At 60.5% G+C, this 21,089-nt stretch overlaps 1 protein-coding gene across 1 annotated transcript in view; it reads left to right on the top strand.

The window, feature by feature from the left end:
- The first annotated feature begins 331 nt into the window (after positions 1-331).
- The window catches only part of DLL3 (delta like canonical Notch ligand 3), a 309,516-nt gene continuing 288,758 nt past the window's right edge, over positions 332-21,089 (top strand). The window contains exons 1-3 of the mRNA XM_050928471.1: positions 332-553; positions 2,986-3,228; positions 10,730-10,787. Of these exons, the coding sequence (XP_050784428.1) occupies positions 503-553; positions 2,986-3,228; positions 10,730-10,787 (352 nt within the window). The 5' untranslated portion in view covers positions 332-502. The remainder of the gene's footprint in view (positions 554-2,985; positions 3,229-10,729; positions 10,788-21,089) is intronic.

Raw genomic sequence — 21,089 nt, 5'->3', positions numbered from 1 at the left:
CTAGTGAGGTGCTCTGCCGCCCCGTCCAGGAGGCACCAAAGCCGGGGGCGGGTCACGCGTGGGGCTAGAGGGAAATTCCTAGAACCCACGAGCCCGGAGAGGCTGCAGGGGCCCCGGGCCAGTCCCAGCTGCTGGAGGTGGACTTGCCACCAGCCGCTCGCTCGCTCCGCTGGGGCTGGGGGTTGCCCCAGCCGGTGGGAAGGGGAGGGGGAGCGAAGGGGGCGGGTGCTGGCGAGCCGAGCCAGGCAACCCGACACCAGGCAGGGCCGGGGTTTAAAAGCGCCGGAGGCAGCAGGCGGCAGCTTCGTTGTCCGTGCGCCCTGCTCTGCCTTCCCCGCAGCCTCCTCCAGCGTCGCTCCGCCGGGCGGGCCCCCGCTGCCTTCTCCCGCCTGTGCCGAGCCCCTCCCGGGACGCACCGGTCCCCGGCGCGCTCCCACTTGGACTAAGCTGCTGCTGTTTCAGGGACTGAGCCCCCCAGGGCCGCTCGCCCCCTCCTTGCCCCATGGCTCCCCTGCTCCTGGGCGGCTTCCTGGTCCTGATCTGCGCACAGCTGGTGAGTGACTCCGGGCACAGAGGGACCTCCCCGGGGGGCAGCGCGCAGGGCAGGAGCGGTATGGGGGGGGGGGGTCGGGATCTCTCCAAGGGGGCAGCGCGCAGGGCAGGGGCGATATGGGGGGGTCGGGATCTCTCCAAGGGGGCAGCGTGCAGGGCAGGGGCTATATGGGGGGGTTGGGATCTCTTCAAGGGGGGCAGCGCGCAGGGCAGGGGCTGGGGTAGCATGGGGGGAGGGGTCGGGATCTCTCCAAGGGGGCAGCGCGCAGGGCAGGGGCTGGGGTAGCATGGCGGGGGGGGGTCGGGATCTCTCCAAGGGGGCAGCGCGCAGGGCAGGGGCTGGGGCAGCATGGCGGGGGGGGGGGGGTCGGGATCTCTCCAAGGGGGCAGCGCGCAGGACAGGGGCTGGGGTAGCATGGGGGGGGGGGGGTCGGGATCTTTCCAAGGGGGCAGTGCGCAGGGCAGGGGCTGGGGTAGCATGGGGGGGGGTCGGGATCTCTCCAAGGGGGCAGTGCGCTGGGCAGGGGCTGGGGTAGCATGGGGGGGGTCGGGATCTCTCCAAGGGGGCAGCGCGCAGGGCAGGGGCTGGGGCAGCATGGGGGGAGGGGTCGGGATCTCTCCAAGGGGGCAGCGTGCAGGGCAGGGTCTGGGGTAGCATGGGGGGGGGGGTCGGGATCTCTCCAAGGGGGCAGCGCGCAGGGCAGGGGCTGGGGTAGCATGGGGGGAGGGGTCGGGATCTCTCCAAGGGGGCAGTGCGCTGGGCAGGGGCTGGGGTAGCATGGGGGGGGGGGTCGGGATCTCTCCAAGGGGGCAGCGCGCAAGGCAGGGTCTGGGGTAGCATGGGGGGGGGTGTCGGGATCTCTCCAAGGGGGCAGCGCGCAGGGCAGGGGCTGGGGTAGCATGGGGGGAGGGGTCGGGATCTCTCCAAGGGGGCAGTGCGCTGGGCAGGGGCTGGGGTAGCATGGGGGGGGTCGGGATCTCTCCAAGGGGGCAGTGCGCTGGGCAGGGGCTGGGGTAGCATGGGGGGGGTCGGGATCTCTCCAAGGGGGCAGCGCGCAGGGCAGGGGCTCAGGCAGCACGAGGGGGAGGGATCGGAATCTCTCCAAGGGGGGGTGCGCACAGGGGCACAAGGAACGGGAACCTGGATTGTTCCAAGGGCGGCGGTTTACGCCATGGGGTGGGGGATGACGACCGTGACCTCTCCAAGGGGTTTGCACCTGCGGGCGGGGGGGGGGAGAGATCTCTCCAATGGGGGCTGCGCGCTGGGCAGGGAGTTGGGCGGGGGGGTGCTGAGTTGAGCGTGTGGCTGGGGGAGTCTGCTCCAGGGGGGACACGTCGCGGGCGGGGGAGAAATCGGGACCTTTCTCCGAGAGCGCTGCGCACTGCGGGGCGCGCACACCGGGACCTCTCCAAGGAGGGCTGCGCTCCTACCAGCCCGGCGCGCTTACCTGTGTGTGTGTGGGGGGGCTTCTCTTCGCGCTGACCTGGGGGGGATCGGGGAGGGGTCAGGTGACCCGGGTTCCCCCCAGGGGTCCCCGCACGCCGTGTGGGCTGACGGGACCCCAGGAAGGGTTCAGACACTGGGGAGGGTCTGGGAAAAACGGGGCCCCTCTCTCGGGGAGGCCCTTGGTGCGGGGGGAGGGGCGGGGGCTGTATCCTGGGACATGTATGGGGCCGGGGAAGGGGGACCCGTGTCGGCGGGTGGGAGTTAAAGAAGGGAACCTCTGGGGGAGGCTTTGCCCTGGGAAGGGGGCGGTTCCAGGCTGTGGGGGGCGGGGAGATAAACTGTGCCCTGGGGTGGTGGGTGTACAGGGTCCTGTGGGGGGCGGTTGCATGGTCCGGGGGGGGGCTTTGCTCCTGGGGGAGGGGGGTTACTTGTGACCCGGGAGGGGGAGGTGGCAGGGTCGGAGTGGGGGGAGTTTCTCTGGAGAGGGGAGATTAACCCTGGGCTGTGAGAGGCTGGGGGTGGCAAGAGGGGGATTTCTAGAGGGGGTGGGACGAAAGGGTCTGTGCCCTGGGAAGCAAAGGCTGTGAGTTGAGGGGCGGGGAGGTGCAAACTATGTAGGGGAGGCCAGGGGGCTTGAAGGTGCCATGGAGGGATTTCACCCCAGTTTGGGCCAGGGGTCTTGTGGGCACACTCTCTGGGCTGGGCAGATCTCTGGGTGGATGGGACAGTGCGCTGGGGTGGGGGTTGGACAATCTTTGGGGTGGAGGCTGTGTGATCCGGAGCGTGGGTTGTGGGTTGGGGGAATCTCTGGGGGAAGGGCTGCATGCCAGAAGGTTGGGGATAGGTGCTGGAAATGCAGACCGTGGGCTGATGGGATCTCTGGGGTGGGCAGCAGTGAGCTGGGAGGGTCAGGGTGGGGGGATCTCCAGGGGGAGGATGGCAGGGTCCCATGCTAATCCCCCCCCTCCTCGTACTCTGTCCCACAGGCCCAGCCGGCTGGGGTGTTTGAGCTCCAGGTGCACTCGTTCCGCAGCAGCGCCCGCAGCCTGTGCCCTGGCACCAGCCCCTGTCGCCTCTTTTTCCGCGTCTGCCTCAAACACGCCCAGGCTGTCGTGTCCCCCGAGCCCCCCTGCACCTTCGGGGCCGCCCTGAGCGACATGGTCCCCGCCGACCGCAATGCTGTGGCCACCAGCGCACCCATCCACGTACCCTTCCACTTCAAGTGGCCGGTGAGTGCCCCCCACCTAGTGCCCTCCACCATATTACACCCCTCCACCAATAGTACACCCCAGCATCCCATGATAACCCCCATTATACACCCCCCACCAAAATAATACACTTACATTATATACCCCCTCATCCCCCACCCTACCCCATAGTACACCCGGTTATACTCCCTTCCCCCAATAATTCACTCCCATTAAACTCCCACCTCCCCCCAATTATACATTCCCATTAAACTTCCACCTCCCCCTGCCCTCTTCCCCAATAACAAGAACATAAGAATGGCCAGACTGGGTCAGCCCAATGGTCCATCTAGCCCAGTATCCTGTCTTCCCACAGTGGCCGCTGCCAGATGTTCAAAGGGATTGAATGGAGCAGGGCAATTATTGAGTGATCCATCCTCTGTCTCTGGCGGTTGGAAGTTCAGGGATCTGGAGCATGCAGTGGCATCCCTGACCCTTTTGGCTAATAGCTATTGATGGACCTGTCCTCCAGCAAGTTATCTAAATTTTATTTTGAACTTTTTGGCCTTCACAACATCCCCTGGCAAGGAGTTCCGCAGGTTGACTGTGCGCTGGGTGAAGAAATACGTCCTTTTGTTTGTTTTAAACCTGCTGCCATTCATTTCACTGGGTGACCCCTCGTTCTTGTGTGGTGTGAAGGGGTAAATAACGCTTTCCCTAGTCACTTTCTCCACACCAGTCATGATTTTATAGACCTCAATCCTATCCCCCCTCAGGAGTCTCTTTTCCAAGCGGAACAGTCCCTGGCTTTGTAATCTCTTCTCATACGGAAGCTGCTTCATCCCCCACATCATTTCTGTTGCCCTTCCCTGCACCTCTTCCAATTCTAATATCTCTTTTTTGAGATTGGGTGACCAGAACTGTGCACAGAGTTCAAGATGCGGGCGAACCATGGATTTATATAGCGGCAACGTGATATTTTCTATCTTATCGTCTATCCCTTTCCTACTAGTTCCCAACATTCTGTTCACTTTTTTCACTGCCCTGCACACTGAGCAGATGTTTTCAGAGAACTCTCCACAATGACCCCAAGATCTTTCTTGAGTGGTGACAGCTAATTTAGACCTCATCATTCTGTATATATAGGTGGGAGTATGTTTTCCAATGTGCATTACTTTGCATTTATCAGCATTGAATTTCATCTGCCATTTTGTTGCCCAGTCACCCAGTTTTGCCAGATCCCTTTGTAACTCTTCACAGTGTGCTCTCGACTTCACTGTCTTGAGTAGTTTTGTATCATCTGTAAATGTTACCACCTCGCTGTTCAACATATTCACAAATGATCTGGAAAAAGGAATGAACAGCACTGGTCCCAGCACAGACCCCTTGAGGACACCTCTATTTACGTCTCTCCATTCTGAAAACTATTTATTCCTTCTTTGTTTCCTATCTTTTAACCAGTTACTGATCCAGGAGAGGACTTTCCCTCTTATCCCATGCTTCACAGCCTTTGCTGGGGGACCTTGTCAAAGGCTTTGTGAAAGTCCAAGTACACTATATCCACTGGATCACCTTTGGTCACATAATGACTGACCCCCCCCCCCCCAAAGAATTCTAATAGATTGGTGAGGCGTGATTTCCTATTACAAAAGCCATGTTGGCTCTTCCCCAAGCTAAGAGGTGAAAACACTATCTAAAAGTTGTATCTGTTCATCTATGTGTCTGATAATTCTGTTCTTTACTCTAGTTTCAACCAATCTGCCTGGTACTGAAGCCAGGATTACAGGCCTGTAATTGCCAGGATTGCCTCAGGAGTCTTTTTGGTTTTTTAAATCAATGTTACTTTTGCTTCCCTCCAGTAGTCCAGTACAGAGGCTGATTTAAGTGATAGGTTTTGTACCATGGTTAGTAGTTCTCCTGTTTCGCATTTGAGTTCCTTCAGATGACTACATGCATCTGACGAAGTGGGTATTCACCCACGAAAGCTCATGCTCCAAAACGTCTGTTAGTCTATAAGGTGCCACAGGATTCTTTGCTGCTTTTACAGATCCAGACTAACACGGCTACCCCTCTGATTCAAAACTCTAAGGTGATTACCACCTGGTCCTGGTGAAAACCTCCTCTATCGACAGACACCTCAGCCTGGGACCGTTCCTCAGATTTGTCACCAAAAAATAATGGCTCAGGCCTGGGAATCTCCCTCACATCCTCTGCAGTGATGACCGATGCACAGAATTCATTTAGATTCTCCGCAAGGGCCTCATCGTCTGTGATACTGTTGCAAAAAAAAAGCAAACGTGATTCTGGGATGCATTAACAGGTGTGTTGTAAACAAGACACGAGAAGACATTCTTCCGCTTTACTCTGCGCTGGTTAGGCCTCAACTGGAGTATTGTGTCCAGTTCTGGGCACCGCATTTCAAGAAAGATGTGGAGAAATTGGAGAGGGTCCAGAGAAGAGCAACAAGAATGATTAAAGGTCTTGAGAACATGACCTATGAAGGAAGGCTGAAGGAATTGGGTTTGTTTAGTTTGGAAAAGAGAAGACTGAGAGGGGACATGATAGCAGTTTTCAGGTATCTAAAAGGGTGTCATCAGGAGGAGGGAGAAAACTTGTTCACCTTAGCCTCTAATGATAGAACAAGAAGCAATGGGCTTAAACTGCAGCAAGGGAGATTTAGGTTGGACATTAGGAAAAAGTTCCTAACTGTCAGGGTAGTTAAACACTGGAATAGATTGCCTAGGGAAGTTGTGGAATCTCCATCTCTGGAGATATTTAAGAGTAGGTTAGATAAATGTCTATTAGGGATGGTCTAGACAGTATTTGGTCCTGCCATGAGGGCAGGGGACTGGACTCGATGACCTCTCGAGGTCCCTTCCAGTCCTAGAGTCTATGAGTCTTTAAGTGCTCCTTGAGCACCTCGATCGTCCAGTGGGCCCCAATGACTGTTTAGCAGCTTCCTGTTTCTGATCTACTTAAAAATGTTTGCAGTTAGTTTTTGTGTCCTTAGTTAGTCGCTCTTCAAGTTCTCTTTTGGCCTTCCTGCCTCATATTTTTTCCACTTGACTTGCCAGCATTTGTCCCTTCCTATTTTCCTCACTAGGATTTGACGTCCAATTTGTAAAGGATTCCTTTTTGCCTCCAACCGCCTCTTTCCCTCCACTGTTTAGCTAGGGCAGCATTTTTATGGTCCTCTTGCTGTATTATTTACTTATTTTATTTGGGGTTATACATTTAGTTTGAGCCTCTATTGTGGTGGTTTTAAATAGTCTCCACGCAGCTTGCAGGCGTTTCACTCCTGTGACTGTTCCTTTTAATTTCTGTTTAACTCGTTTTCTCAATTTTGTGTCATTCTCCATTTTTGAAGTTAAATGCTACCTTGGTGGATTTCGTTGGTATTCGGCTGCTAAATTTAATTACGTTATGGTTACTATTACCGACCGGTTCATCCATATTCATCCTTTGGACCAGATCCTGTGCACCACTTAGGACTAAATCAAGAATTGCCTCTTCCCTTGTGAGTTCCAGGACTCGCTGCTCCAAGAAGCCGTCATTAATGGTGTCTAGAAATCTATCTACGCATCCCGCTCTGAGCTGACATGTTCCCAGTCAGTATGGGGATAGTTGAAGTCTTTGTAGCCTCCCTAATCTCTCACAGCCACCGTCCCCATCCTGGCCAGGTGATCGGTAGGATATTCCTACTGCTATACACTTACTATTCAAGCCTGGAATTTCTATCCATAGAGATTCTGTGGTTCAGTTTGATTCATTTAAGATTTTGACTTTGCTTGATGTGGCCATTCCCCCACCAGCACCACCTGCTCTGTCCTTCTGATATATTTTGTAGTCTGGTATTATTGTGTCCCATTGATGATCCTCATTCCACCCAGTTTCCATAGTGTCTATTATATTACTATCCTCACTTAATACCCGGCACTCCGGTTCACCCCTCTGAGCATTTACACTGCTAGCATTTGTAGATAAGCCCTTGTCCATTTTGTCAGTATCCGATGTTTGTCTTCATGGGCTATATTTAAACTGGACTTTTTCACCCCTGCCTGCATCTCGCTAGTTCCTACTTGTATGTTACCAACTTCCTCCCTATCCCCATTACTACAGAGTTCCCCTTTTAATAAATCCTCCCCTGCGTGATGTTTCTGTCCAACCCCAGTGATCCTCTGCACCTGTTGGTTTTCCCCCAGGCCTGGGTGTAAAAATTTCCCTTTCGAGCTTTGAAATTGTGCATGCCAGCAACTGGGTTCTGGTTTGGTTTGGGTGGAGCCCATCCTTCCTCTCTAGGCGTCTCCTTTCCCAAAAGGTTCCCCAGTTCCCAGTGCTTAATTTGTAATGAAAGAGGTGCCAGAACTCAAGGAATTTTTTTTACATTTGTAACTGACGTGCCAAGCCCAGAGGTGCCGGGGCTATGAACTGCCAAGCCTAGATAATCTGACCAGATAGCAAGTGTGAAAAATCGGGACAGGAGGTGGGGGAGTAATAGGTGCCTATGTGAGGAAAAAGACCCCAAAATCGGGACTGTCCCTATAAAATCAGGACATCAGCCTAGAGGTGCCAGGGCTATGAACTGCCAAGCCCAGAGGTGCCGGGGCTCAGCCCTGGCAAACCCTAGCACAGATTTAAGCTGCCATCCCTAATAAACCAAAGTCCCTCCTCCCTACCCCGTCGTCTCATCCACACATTGAGACCCTGCAGTTCTGCCTGTCTGGCTGGTCCCATGTGTGGAACTGGAAGCATTTCAGTGAATGCTGCCATGGACGTCCTGGACTTTAATCTCTTACCTAACAGCCTAAATTTGGCTTCCAGGACCCCTCTCCTGTCCTTTCCTATGTCATTGATAGCTACATGTATCATGACCACTGGTTCCTCACTACATAAGACTATGTAGATACCTTGAGAGATCCGTAACCTTCGCACCTGTCAGGCAATTCACCGGCCAGTTCTCCTGATCATCACAAACCCAGCTGTTAAAACAAAAGGAAGTCTTTTTTTCACACGACGCACAACCTGTGGAACTCCTTGCCAGGGGATTTGTGAAGGCCAAGACTATAGCAGAGTTCAAAAAGAACTAGATAAGTTCCTGGAGGATAGGTCCATCAAAGGCTATTAACCAGGATGGGCAGGGATGGTGTCCTGTTTGCCAGAAGCTGGGAATGGGCAACTGGGGATGGATCATTTGATGATTCCCTGGTCTGTTCATTCCCTCAGGGGCACCTGGCATTGGCCACTGTCAGCAGACAGGATACTGGGCTAGATGGACCTTTGGTCTGACCTGTATGGCCATTCTTATGTTACTATATCCATATTTCTACCGATCGCCTCCTGCATCGCTATGACCTGTCTCTTCCTAATAACTGGGGTCCCCTCCTCCGGACGGGGGGTCTCAGCGTGAGAGGAGACCATGATACCATCTGGAAGGAGGGTCCCAACAATGAGATTGTTTGTTTGTTTCCCTCTGCCCCAGCCTGATATTCTCCTTCCCTGAGACTTCCCCCTCCTCAGCAGCACAGGGCTGTCAGACGGGGTGGAACCCATTCTCCTGTGTCCCCAAAAGTCTCCTCCGTACCCCTCTGTCTCCCTTAGCTCCTCCGGTTCACCCTCTCTGGTCTCCAGAGCCCGCACTCAGTTTCTGAGAGCCAAGAGCTGCTGGCAGCGAATGCCCACGTAATGCCCTCGGCCCACGCAGCGGGTAACAGCACAGGCTGTGTTCAGTGCCATGAACCGGGGAGCCCCCATTCTGCTCGGGACGCCTGCCTGCAGTATTTTTACTCTAGCAGGGATTTTGGGGGGGGAAGGGGGAGGTGTTATTGGCCTGAGCTTAGAGTCTGTTTGTTAGGTGTGTCTGCCTCTCGTGCTCCCTCGCCGAACTCCCCTGGTCGCCGCTCCGCTGGGAAGCTGGGTTGGTGACCCCCTGTTTGCCCAGAGTTCACCCCACCCCCTGCATCAAGGGTTCCCAGAAGGATCAGGGCTCAAGAGATGGTGGGCCAGAGCCTCGTGAGGGAGCTCGCCGCCTACCCGGTCACTTGGGTCAGCACAGCCCCCATAACACGCCCCATGCTACTCTGTTACGTACACCCCCTTCCTCCAGTCCTTCCCCCAATAATACACCCCAATAACCCCCCCCTCCCATTGCTATTTTCCACTCCCATTATACATCCCTTGGATCCCTCTCCCCCAGCGCCACCCCCATAATATCTCCCCCTCAGGGCCCTTCCCTTGGAGCCATTCTGGGTTGCTTGGTAAACTGGGCACAAGCAAACAGCGGATTTTTTATTTTTTTTTTAAATGCCTAAATGTCAGTGGAGGCACCTAGGCACTGAGCCTGTCTGCCGTACTGATGGGCTGGGGGCTCTCTCCTGGGAAGCAGTGACCAGCGGCAGCTCCATGCACCCGTGCTCCAAGTGAGTGCCTGGGGCGGCAAGCCACGGGGGGCGCCCTGCCGGTCCCTGCGAGATCGGGAGTCAGGCAGCCTATGATGGCATTTCTGCAGGAGGTCCCAGGGCTTGCAGATTCGGCGACAATTTGGTGGCAGGTACACCAAAGCCGCCGAGTCCACGGGACCGGGGACCTCTTGCAGGCGTGCTGCCGAAGGCAGCCTGCCTGCCGTGCTTGGGGTGGCAAAAAAGCTAGAGCCACCCCTGGCCATGACCCTGAATAAGATCCGGGGGTCGTGGTGGAGAATCAGCGGAACAGGAGCTCCCAGTGTGACACCGAGGCCGAAAGGGCTAATGTGACCCTGGAATGTATGAACAGGAATCAGCATAGGAGCAGACAGATTCTTTCCCCTCTGTGTTTGACCCTGGTGCGACTGGTGCTGGGATCTTGTGTCCAGTTCTGGTGCCCACCATTCAAGGAGGATGTTGATGAATTAGAGAGGGGTCAGAGAAGAGTCACGAGAATGATCAGAGGGTTGGAAAACCTGCCTGGCAGTGAGACACTCCAGGAGCTCGATCTGTTTAGCTTAACTGAAGAAGGTGACTGAATCCCAGGCTATTAGCACCTGCCCAGGGAACAAATATTTCATCAAGGGCTCTTCGGTCTAGCAGAGAAAGGCCTAACACGAGCCAGCGCCTGAGAGCTGAAGCCGGACAAATTCAGAGGGGAAAGGAGGTAATTAACCACTGGAGCAACTGACCTAGGGGCACTGAGCGGTTTAAAATGCAGATCCCAGATCTGGGAATGATTCCAGGGCAGGTCTCTGGCCTGTGCTGTCCAGGGGGTCAGACTAGATGATCACAATGGGCCCTTCTGAGTTTATAATTTTATTCATATGCATCCCTCCCGCCCCCCCCTCCAAGTTCCCCACCCCCAGGTAAGATGTGCCCAGCCTCCCCCTTCTCTCAGTGCCCCCAGATGGGCAGCCTTCTGTTTCCCCCACCCCGATCCTCCCGCTATTGTGCACACACCCCCAGGCTCCTCCTCCTTAGCCCCATGCCCCCACCCCCGTCCATGCCACCATCCCATCTCTGTCCCGGGCCGCCCCTCTCCACCCCACCCCCTCACGCTCTCTGCTCTCTCTCCGCTCCAGGGCACCTTCTCCCTCATCATTGAGACGTGGAGAGCCGAGGCCGGCGAGCCGTCCACAGGTGAGCGATACCCCAGCCGCCCACCAGGGGGCGCTGCAGGGTTGGGGTGCGTGGGCTGCCCCCTCTTTGGAGAGCTTTGTTTGGGGGAGGGCACTGCCAGGCTCACACAGAACCTGCACCCTGACTGTTGGGACCCCCTTCCCCTCCCCAGTCCTGCACCTGGTCCCCCGGGTCTGCCTGTCCCACCCACCCCCAACCCAGTAGGGCCAGATGATGCCAGCGCTGGCCCCATAGCACATCGCATCATGAGCCTCTATAGCTCCGCCTCCCACATCATGAGTCTGACTCCCTAGGGGCCAGCAGGGACCCCCTCTTCCTTCAGAGAAGCAGGGTGGCAGTGGGGGGTCCAAGTACTCTCCTCTGCAGCCAGAGCATCTCTGCTTGATGGGGTGGGGGGAGGCGCTGGACCTGGTGCACTGTACCCCTTCTGCCCCAGGCAGAGCTCCCTGCTGGGGTGAGGCTAGCACGGGGGAGGAGTGGGGCTGGCTATAAAAAGCCCACTCAGATTGCTTGAGGCAGCTGCTCCCTCACAGAGCAGCAGGTTCAGGCTCTCTGCAGACCCAGGCAGTGTCACTGCATGGGTCATGCTCAGGGCAGCTCACCCTTCTCAGAGCAATGGGTTCAGGCTCTCTGCAGACCCAGGCAGCATCACTGCGTCGGTCACGCCTGGGGCAGCTCACCCCTCTTGGAGCAATGGGTTCAGGCTCCCTGCAGACCCAGGCAGTGTCACTGCGTTGGTTACCCCAGACCCTGCTCTTCCCAATCACGAGAGCTAGTGAATTTCTTATTTGAAACATGGAGCTGGAGGTCTGGCTGGGATCGTGTGACTGCCAGAGCTGGGACCCACCGGGCCTGTTGTGTGTGAACGCCTTAAACTGGCCCTGCAACCCACCCCAACTCCTCCACTCCAGCCAGCGCCCAGCTCCTGTGCCCCCCCACCCCAACCCCTCAATGATATGGAGCAAAGGTGGCTTGAAGCCTCTGGATTCTGGGCTGTCCCAGAGGCAGCCCAGCCTGACATGCCCAATCCTGGGCTGCTCTAGCTCACGCTTGGCAGCCACAGCCGCTTGTGGGCAGGCCGAATGGGCAAGGCACAGTGTGCTCAGGCCATGCTGCTGCCTTGCCCCCCACATGCACCCCCAGAACACCCCTACACCAGCACTTCGCCCCCTTACTGCCCAAGTACCCCAGGACAGGCATCCACCAGCCTGGCACTCCTGTACTGCCCACATTTACCAGCATGTCAACTCCACACCCCCGGCATCCGCCAGGACGGACACCCAGTATCACCGGCATCCACCCATGTGTCAACCCCGTATCACCCGTTTCCCCCAGGATGGCCCCCACTGCATCCCTGTGGTGCCAGCATAGAGGGATGGGACCTGGCTCCAAACTTCCCCTAGGTCTGAGGGTGCCCAGGAGCAAGGGCCAGCCCTAGGGAATTGTGGGATTCCTTTGGTGGGGGGTAAATAGCAAACCTGGGGAGGGGGAGAGCAGGGGGTTGGGTGGGATTGAGCATCTGTAGCTGGGGATGGAGAGGAAATTCTTGGGACAACCCCCACCCCAACTACCTTACAGCCTTCAGCTCTGGGTCCCTGGCTCCAGGAGATGAAAGGGGGGACACTGGACAGGCTGTGGTGGGGTGACCCCAATATCCATGATGGGTACTGGAGCCAGCAGGGGTGAGGGAAAGCAACTGATAGAGATCTGGGTTACTAGTGATCGGGGAGAGTTGTGGGGACCAGGTTAGCCCCTACGAGCAGGGGGCTGTGAAGAATTCCAAAGGTGGTGGGCAGAGGAGCTGGGTGCCGGGGGGGAGGATCCCAGCAGGGGTGGGGGCAGAGGAACCATGTGCTGGATGTGGGGGGATCCCAGCAGGGGTGGGGGCAGAGGAGCTGGGTGCTGGATGAGGGGGGATCCCAGCAGGGGTGGGGGCAGAGGAGCTGGGTGCCGGGGTGGGGAGCAGAGGAACCAGGTGCTGGATGGGAGGAATCCCAGCAGGGGTGGGGGCAGAGGAGCCGGGTGCTGGGGGGGGGATTCCAGCAGGGGTGGGGGCAGAGGAACCATGTGCTGGATGTGGGGGGATCCCAGCAGGGGTGGGGGCAGAGGAGCTGGGTGCTGGATGAGGGGGGATCCCAGCAGGGGTGGGGGCAGAGGAGCTGGGTGCCGGGGTGGGGAGCAGAGGAACCAGGTGCTGGATGGGAGGAATCCCAGCAGGGGTGGGGGCAGAGGAGCTGGGTGCTGGGGGGGGGGATTCCAGCAGGGGTGGGGGCAGAGGAGCCGGGTGCCGGGGAGGGGGGATTCCAGCAGGGGTGGGGGCAGAGGAGCCGGGTGCTGGGGGGAGGGATCCCAGCAGGGGTGGGGGCAGAGGAGCTGGGTGCCGAGGTGGGGAGCAGAGGAGCTGGGTGCTGGATGGGAGGAATCCCAGCAGGGGTGGGGACAGAGGAGCTGGGTGCTGGATGAGGGGGGATCCCAGCAGGGGTGGGGGCAGAGGAGCTGGGTGCTGGATGAGGGGGGATCCCAGCAGGGGTGGGGGCAGAGGAGCCGGGAGCCGGTGGGGGGATCCCAGCAGGGGTGGGGGCAGAGGAGCTGGGTGCTGGATGGGAGGAATCCCAGCAGGGATGGGGGCAGAGGAGCTGGGTGCCGGAGGGGGATTCCAGCAGGGGTGGGGACAGAGGAGCCGGGTGCTGGATGAGGGGGGATCCCAGCAGGGGTGGGGACAGAGGAGCCGGGTGCTGGATGAGGGGGGATCCCAGCAGGGTTGGGGGCAGAGGAGCTGGGTGCTGGATGAAGGGGGATCCCAGCAGGGGTGGGGGCAGAGGAGCCGGGTGCTGGGGGGGAATCCCAGCAGGGGTGGGGGCAGAGGAGCTGGGTGCTGGATGAGGGGGGATTCCAGCAGGGGTGGGGGCAGAGGAGCCGGGTGCCGGGGGTGGGGATCCCAGCAGGGGTGGGGGCAGAGGAGCCGGGTGCCGGGGGGGGGATCCCAGCAGGGGTGGGGGCAGAGGAGCCGGGTGCCGGGGGGGGGATCCCAGCAGGGGTGAGGGCAGAGGAGCCGGGTGCCGGGGGGGGGATCCCAGCAGGGGTGGGGGCAGAGGAGCCGGGTGCTGGATGAGGGGGGATTCCAGCAGGGGTGGGGGCAGAGGAGCCGGGTGCCGGGGGTGGGGATCCCAGCAGGGGTGGGGGCAGAGGAGCCGGGTGCCGGGGGGGGGATCCCAGCAGGGGTGGGGGCAGAGGAGCCGGGTGCCGGGGGGGGGATCCCAGCAGGGGTGAGGGCAGAGGAGCCGGGTGCCGGGGGGGGGATCCCAGCAGGGGTGGGGGCAGAGGAGCCGGGTGCCGGGGGAGGGGGATCCCAGCAGGGGTGGGGGCAGAGGAGCTGGGTGCCGGGGGGGGGGGATCCCAGCAGGGGTGGGGGCAGAGGAGCCGGGTGCCGGGGGAGGGGGATCCCAGCAGGGGTGGGGGCAGAGGAGCCGGGTGCCGGGGGGGGATCCCAGCAGGGGTAGGGGCAGAGGAGCCGGGTGCCGGGGGGGGATCCCAGCAGGGGTGAGGGCAGAGTAGCCGGGTGCCGGGGGGGGATCCCAGCAGGGGTGGGGGCAGAGGAGCCGGGTGCTGGATGAAGGGGGTATCCCAGCAGGGGTGGGTGCAGAGTAGCCGGGTGCCGGGGGGGGGATCCCAGCAGGGGTGGGGGCAGAGGAGCTGGGTGCTGGATGAAGGGGGGATCCCAGCAGGGGTGGGGGCAGAGGAGCTGGGTGCTGGATGAAGGGGGGGATCCCAGCAGGGGTGGGGGCAGAGGAGCCGGGTGCCGGGGGGGGGATCCCAGCAGGGGTGGGGGCAGAGGAGCCGGGTGCCGCTGGGGGGATCCCAGCAGGGGTGGGTGCAGAGTAGCCGGGTGCCGGGGGGGGGATCCCAGCAGGGGTGAGGGCAGAGGAGCCGGGTGCTGGATGAAGGGGGGAATCCCAGCAGGGGTGGGGGCAGAGGAGCCGTGTGCCGGGGGGGGATCCCAGCAGGGGTGGGGGCAGAGGAGCCGGGTGCCGGGGGGGGATCCCAGCAGGGGTGGGTGCAGAGTAGCCGGGTGCCGGGGGGGGGATCCCAGCAGGGGTGGGGGCAGAGGAGCCGGGTGCTGGATGAAGGGGGGATCCCAGCATGGGTGGGGGCAGAGGAGCCGTGTGCCGGGGGGGGGGATCCCAGCAGGGGTGAGGGCAGAGGAGCCGGGTGCCGGGGGGGGGGGAATCCCAGCAGGGGTGGGGGCAGAGGAGCCGTGTGCCGGGGGGGGATCCCAGCAGGGGTGGGGGCAGAGGAGCCGGGTGCCAGGGGGGGATCCCAGCAGGGGTGGGTGCAGAGGAGCCGGGTGCCGGGGGGGGGATCCCAGCAGGGGTGGGGGCAGAGGAGCCGTGTGCCGGGGGGGGATCCCAGCAGGGGTGGGAGCAGAGGAGCCGGGTGCCGGGGGGGGGGATCCCAGCAGGGGTGGGTGCAGAGTAGCCGGGTGCCGGGGGGGGGATCCCAGCAGGGGTGGGTGCAGAGTAGCCGGGTGCCGGGGGGGGATCCCAGCAGGGGTGGGGGCAGAGGAGCCGGGTGCCGGGGGGGGATCCCAGCAGAGGTGGGGGCAGAGGAGCCGGGTGCCGGGGGGGGGATCCCAGCAGGGGTGGGTGCAGAGTAGCCGGGTGCCGGGGGGGGGATCCCAGCAGGGGTGGGGGCAGAGGAGCCGGGTGCTGGATGAAGGGGGTATCCCAGCAGGGGTGGGTGCAGAGTAGCCGGGTGCCGGGGGGGGGATCCCAGCAGGGGTGGGGGCAGAGGAGCCGGGTGCCGGGGGGGGGATCCCAGCAGAGGTGGGGGCAGAGTAGCCGGGTGCCGGGGGGGGGATCCCAGCAGGGGTGGGGGCAGAGGAGCCGGGTGCCGGGGGGGGGATCCCAGCAGAGGTGGGGGCAGAGGAGCCGGGTGCCGGGGGGGGGATCCCAGCAGGGGTGGGTGCAGAGTAGCCGGGTGCCGGGGGGGGATCCCAGCAGGGGTGGGGGCAGAGGAGCCGGGTGCCAGGGGGGGATCCCAGCATGGGTGGGGGCAGAGGAGCCGGGTGCCGGGGGAGGGGGATCCCAGCAGGGGTGGGGGCAGAGGAGCTGGGTGCCGGGGGGGGGGATCCCAGCAGGGGTGGGGGCAGAGGAGCCGGGTGCCGGGGGAGGGGGATCCCAGCAGGGGTGGGGGCAGAGGAGCCGGGTGCCGGGGGGGGATCCCAGCAGGGGTAGGGGCAGAGGAGCCGGGTGCCGGGGGGGGGATCCCAGCAGGGGTGAGGGCAGAGTAGCCGGGTGCCGGGGGGGGATCCCAGCAGGGGTGGGGGCAGAGGAGCCGGGTGCTGGATGAAGGGGGTATCCCAGCAGGGGTGGGTGCAGAGTAGCCGGGTGCCGGGGGGGGGATCCCAGCAGGGGTGGGGGCAGAGGAGCTGGGTGCTGGATGAAGGGGGGATCCCAGCAGGGGTGGGGGCAGAGGAGCTGGGTGCTGGATGAAGGGGGGGATCCCAGCAGGGGTGGGGGCAGAGGAGCCGGGTGCCGGGGGGGGGATCCCAGCAGGGGTGGGGGCAGAGGAGCCGGGTGCCGCTGGGGGGATCCCAGCAGGGGTGGGTGCAGAGTAGCCGGGTGCCGGGGGGGGGATCCCAGCAGGGGTGAGGGCAGAGGAGCTGGGTGCTGGATGAAGGGGGGAATCCCAGCAGGGGTGGGGGCAGAGGAGCCGTGTGCCGGGGGGGGATCCCAGCAGGGGTGGGGGCAGAGGAGCCGGGTGCCGGGGGGGGATCCCAGCAGGGGTGGGTGCAGAGTAGCCGGGTGCCGGGGGGGGGATCCCAGCAGGGGTGGGGGCAGAGGAGCCGGGTGCTGGATGAAGGGGGGATCCCAGCATGGGTGGGGGCAGAGGAGCCGTGTGCCGGGGGGGGGATCCCAGCAGGGGTGAGGGCAGAGGAGCCGGGTGCCGGGGGGGGGGATCCCAGCAGGGGTGGGGGCAGAGGAGCCGGGTGCCGGGGGGGGGATCCCAGCAGGGGTGGGGGCAGAGGAGCCGGGTGCCGGGGGGGGATCCCAGCAGGGGTGGGGGCAGAGGAGCCGGGTGCCGGGGGGGGGATCCCAGCAGGGGTGGGGGCAGAGGAGCTGGGTGCTGGATGAAGGGGGGATCCCAGCAGGGGTGGGGGCAGAGGAGCCGGGTGCCGGGGGGGGGGGATCCCAGCAGGGGTGGGGGCAGAGGAGCCGTGTGCCAGGGTGGCAGGACCGGTGCAAGGATGTTTCGCACTTTAGGTGAAACTTCCACCCTGCGCCCTCCCTACCCCTCACCCCCGCCCTGAGGTGCCCCCGCCGCAGCAGCTCCCCTCCTCTGGCCTGAGGCACCCCCCTGCGGCAGCTCCCCACTCCCCGCCCCAGCTCACACCTGCTCCGAGCATGAGCACCCCAAACACGCCTTCGCTGCTTCACTTCCCCTGTCTCCCAGGCTTGCGGCACCTAAGCTGATTGTCGCTGCAAGCCTGGGAGGCGGGAGAAGTGAAGCAGCCACGGCGCGTTCGGGGAGGAGGTGGGGCAGGGGTGAGCTGGGGCGGGGAGTTACTCTGCATGCCGCCCCCCCCACTTGCTGCAGGTGGCCCTCCCCACACCCCCCTGCCCCAGCTCCCTCCGCCTAAATACTGGTGGCGACCGGGGTGGCCGAAGATCCAGCCACTGCGGTCGCTGCCGAAGAAAATGGCGCCCCCCAAATCCCAGTGCCCTAGGCCACTGCCTAGGTCGCCTAAATGGTTGCACCAGCCCTGCGGGGTGAGAGCAGAGGAACCAGGTGCTGGATGAGGGGAATCCCAGCAGGGAAGGGGGCAGAGGAGCCGGGTGCCGGGCGAGGGGGATCCCAGCAGGGGTCGGGGCAGAGGAGCCGGGTGCCGGGCGAGGGGGATCCCAGCAGGGGTCGGGGCAGAGGAGCCGAGTGCTGGATGGGGGGGGAGAAGAGAGGAACCGTCTCCTGACTTTTCTCACAAACCCTGTTGCAGGGGATGGAGCATCAGATCCTCTTTGTACTGGATCCTGCAGCAAGGGAAGGATGGGGGGGCACTGGCTGCGGGAGGGTGGGTGGGGGTGACTGGGCAGGAGTGGGGTGGGGATGGGTAGTGAGAGGGGGGAGGCCGTTTGGGGGCGGAATGGGTGGTGGTGAGGCCGGGGGGGGTGGTTTGCTGGGTGACAGGAGGGATAGGATGGTGTGGGGGTGGGGGGACAAGGTGCGGGTGGCTTGCCGGGGGAGAGGAGGGGGTGGGTTGGAGTGGGGGGTGGCTGACTGAGGGAGAGGTGGAGTGTCATGGTGTGGGGATGGGGTGGAGCCTGGCTGGGCAGGGGTGGGGATCCCAGCTGGGAGGTGGGGGGCAAGGCTGTGTGGCTGGAGCGGCTGGGTGTGAGGAGCCAAGGCCCAGGCAGGGCAAGTGGGACACTTTGGGGGGGAGGCACAACCCCCTCAATTCCCCAGGTCCCCTCCCCTGGTGCAGGACCCTAGTCTGAGATGAGGGGCCAAAGTTGCAGGCTCCAGGGCAGGGTGTGTGTGTGGGAGGGGGGTCTGACTTGGGGGGAGAACTGCTGAGGGGAGGGGTGGGGAGTGGCAGAATGCTGGGAGGGGGTCCCAGAGGGATGGAGAGGAGATGAGTAGGGGGAATACAGAGGGGGAAGGGAATGGGGGTTCCAGGAGATGGAGAGGGGAATATTGGGGGGTCCCAGGGTGAGGAGAATATGGGGGGGAAGGGAATGGGGGCCCCAGGGGGATGGGGTGGGGAATATGGGGTGCAGGAGGCCATGGGGGTCCCAGGGGGAAGGACAGATGAGTGCAGGGGGAAGCAAGGGGCGCTCTAGGGTGGGTTGAGTGGGGAGGATAACATGGAGGAAGGGTCTGACGCTCCCGGGGTACCCAGGGCCGTGAAGCACCACCCGCCACCACCTGCCCTTAGCATGAGGAACCCCTGTCTGGGTCTGCCAGGGCTCTGCTCCCCGACTCCCCTCCCTGCTGGCCCTCTGCAGGTTACCAGCAGCCTCTCCCCTCACAACCATCCCCCTGGAGCACCCAGCCCCTGCTTCACCCAGCACTTGCCGCATTCCCAGTCCCACTGCTCCCAGAGGATCAGCCCCGCCCAGGCCCCTGGATCCACCTCGGCTTTTTGCACCCTGAATGCCCAGGCCTTAGCCACCTTTGGAGGGAAATCAGGTGTCAGGGTATCTCGCGGAGACCGGAGCTCCAAGTAACAGCCGGCAGGTAGAGTGATGGGACACAGTGGGTTAAGTCCACACCAGAACTAGAGCCCAGACTGAATTTATTAGACACTCCTCTCTCTCCAGAGATCGGCTCCCCGACTCCCCCGCATCCTTCTGCCAGCCTTTAATAGCCAGGCCAGCTGGCACCCTCCTTTCCTAAGAGAAACCCGCTTGCTCCTGGCTGTCTCTGTGCGTTCTCCAGGCTGCTTCTTTGATCTTAGTCATAAAAAGGACACACACACACACACACACACACACACACACCTGTGCACCTGCAGATCTTGTGCTCTCTTGGTGACTTCGTGGTCTCAATTAGCCAGCGGCTCCATATGCAGAGAGACTCACATTGTAAAACGCGCATTACGCAATGGTCAGTCAGGGTGAGAAAAGCATCTCCTGTCCCACCTGCCTGCCCAGAACCTGTGTATCACCTGGTGACCTGGCCTAGCTTACATACCTTAGAACAGAGGTCAGCAGCCTCTGGCATGTGGCTCGCCAGGGTAAGCTGTCCGCCCGTGGCTCTTCTCACCGCCCCCATTGGCCTGGGACTGCGAACCGCAGCTAGTGGGAGCCGCGATCGGCTGAACCTGCCGATGTGGCAGATAAACAAGCTGGCCTAGCCTGCCAGGGTGCTTACCCTGATGAGCCGCCTGCCGGAGGTTTCCGACTCCTGTCTTATAACGTATAGGTACATAACTCCTTAAATATCTGGACATACATCATGGGCTGGTTAGGACGATGTTAGTAGAGGCCTCACATGCCCCCGTTTGGCGCATTATTATTTAGACATCAGACTTGGTGGATTCCTGTAAACCCATCTGCCCCCTTGTGTCCTTTGCCAATGGCCGTCAGGAGATCCCTGGGCCACAAAGGGATTCATAGATTCTAAAGACGCAAGGGGCCACTCGAATCATTTCATTTACTGTCCTGTCAAACACCGGCCACAGGACTGCCCTGTGCTAATTCCTGGTGGTGCTAGAGTTCTTCTTTTAGGAAAAAGAAACATCCCATCTTGGTTTAAAAATTGTCCAGGATGGAGAATCTGCCACGACTCTGGGTGAGTTGTTCCAAACGGTCATTCCCTTCACTGTTAAAAATGTACACCTTATCTCCCGTCTGAATGTGTCCAGTGTCCCTGTCCAGCCACTGAGTCCTGTTAGACCTTCCTCCGCTGGACTGAGGTGCCTGTTATCAACGCGTTCCCAGGTAGGTACTGATAGCCTGGGATCCCGTCACCCCTTAACCTTCTCTTTGTTAAGTTAAATAGATAGAGCTCTTTTCATCTGTCACGACAAGGTAGGTTTTCTAATCCTTTGATCATTCTCGTGAGTCTTCTCTGACTTCTCTCTGATTTATCAACATCCTTTGAATTGTGGGCACCTGAACTGGACACAGGATTCCAGCAGTGGTTGCACCAGGGCCAAACACAGAGGGAAAATAAACTCTCTGCTCTGGCTCGAGATTCCCCTGCTGATGCATCCCAGGGTCACGCTAGCCCTTGTGGCCACAGCATCACACTGAGAACTCGTGTTTGTAACCAACACAACTCCCAGGTGTTTCTCAGAGTCACAGCTTCCCAGGATGGAGTCCCCCATCATGTAAGTATGCTCTGCATTCTTTGTTCCACGATAAATTACCTTACGTTTAATTGTATTAAAACACGATTTGTTTGCTTGCACCCAGTTTACCAGGTGCTCCAGATTGCTCTGTATTGGTGACCTGTCCTCTCTATTATTTACCACTCCATCTGCAACGCCATCAGTGATCATTTTATGTTTCCTTCCAGGTCATTGTTAAAAGTATCTAGTAGTGAAGGGCCAAGAACTCCTTTCTGCAGGACCCCCGTAGAAACGGACCCGCTCGATGACTATTCCCTATTTAGTTTTAAGACCGGTCACTTAGCCAGCTTTTAATCCGTATAATGTGGGCCATGTTCATTTTGTGTCTTTCTAGGTTTTTATAAAGATGTCGTGTGCTATCAAGTCAAATGCCTTACAGAAATCGAAGTATATCACACCAGCACCGCTACCTTTATCAATCAAACTCATTTTCCATAAACCCATTTTAC

This window comes from Gopherus flavomarginatus, chromosome 18 (assembly GCF_025201925.1).
Source record: "Gopherus flavomarginatus isolate rGopFla2 chromosome 18, rGopFla2.mat.asm, whole genome shotgun sequence".
NCBI classification, from domain to species: domain Eukaryota; kingdom Metazoa; phylum Chordata; order Testudines; family Testudinidae; genus Gopherus; species Gopherus flavomarginatus.
Note: the sequence above shows the minus strand (reverse complement) of the source record. Positions and strands in the feature narration are given on the sequence as shown.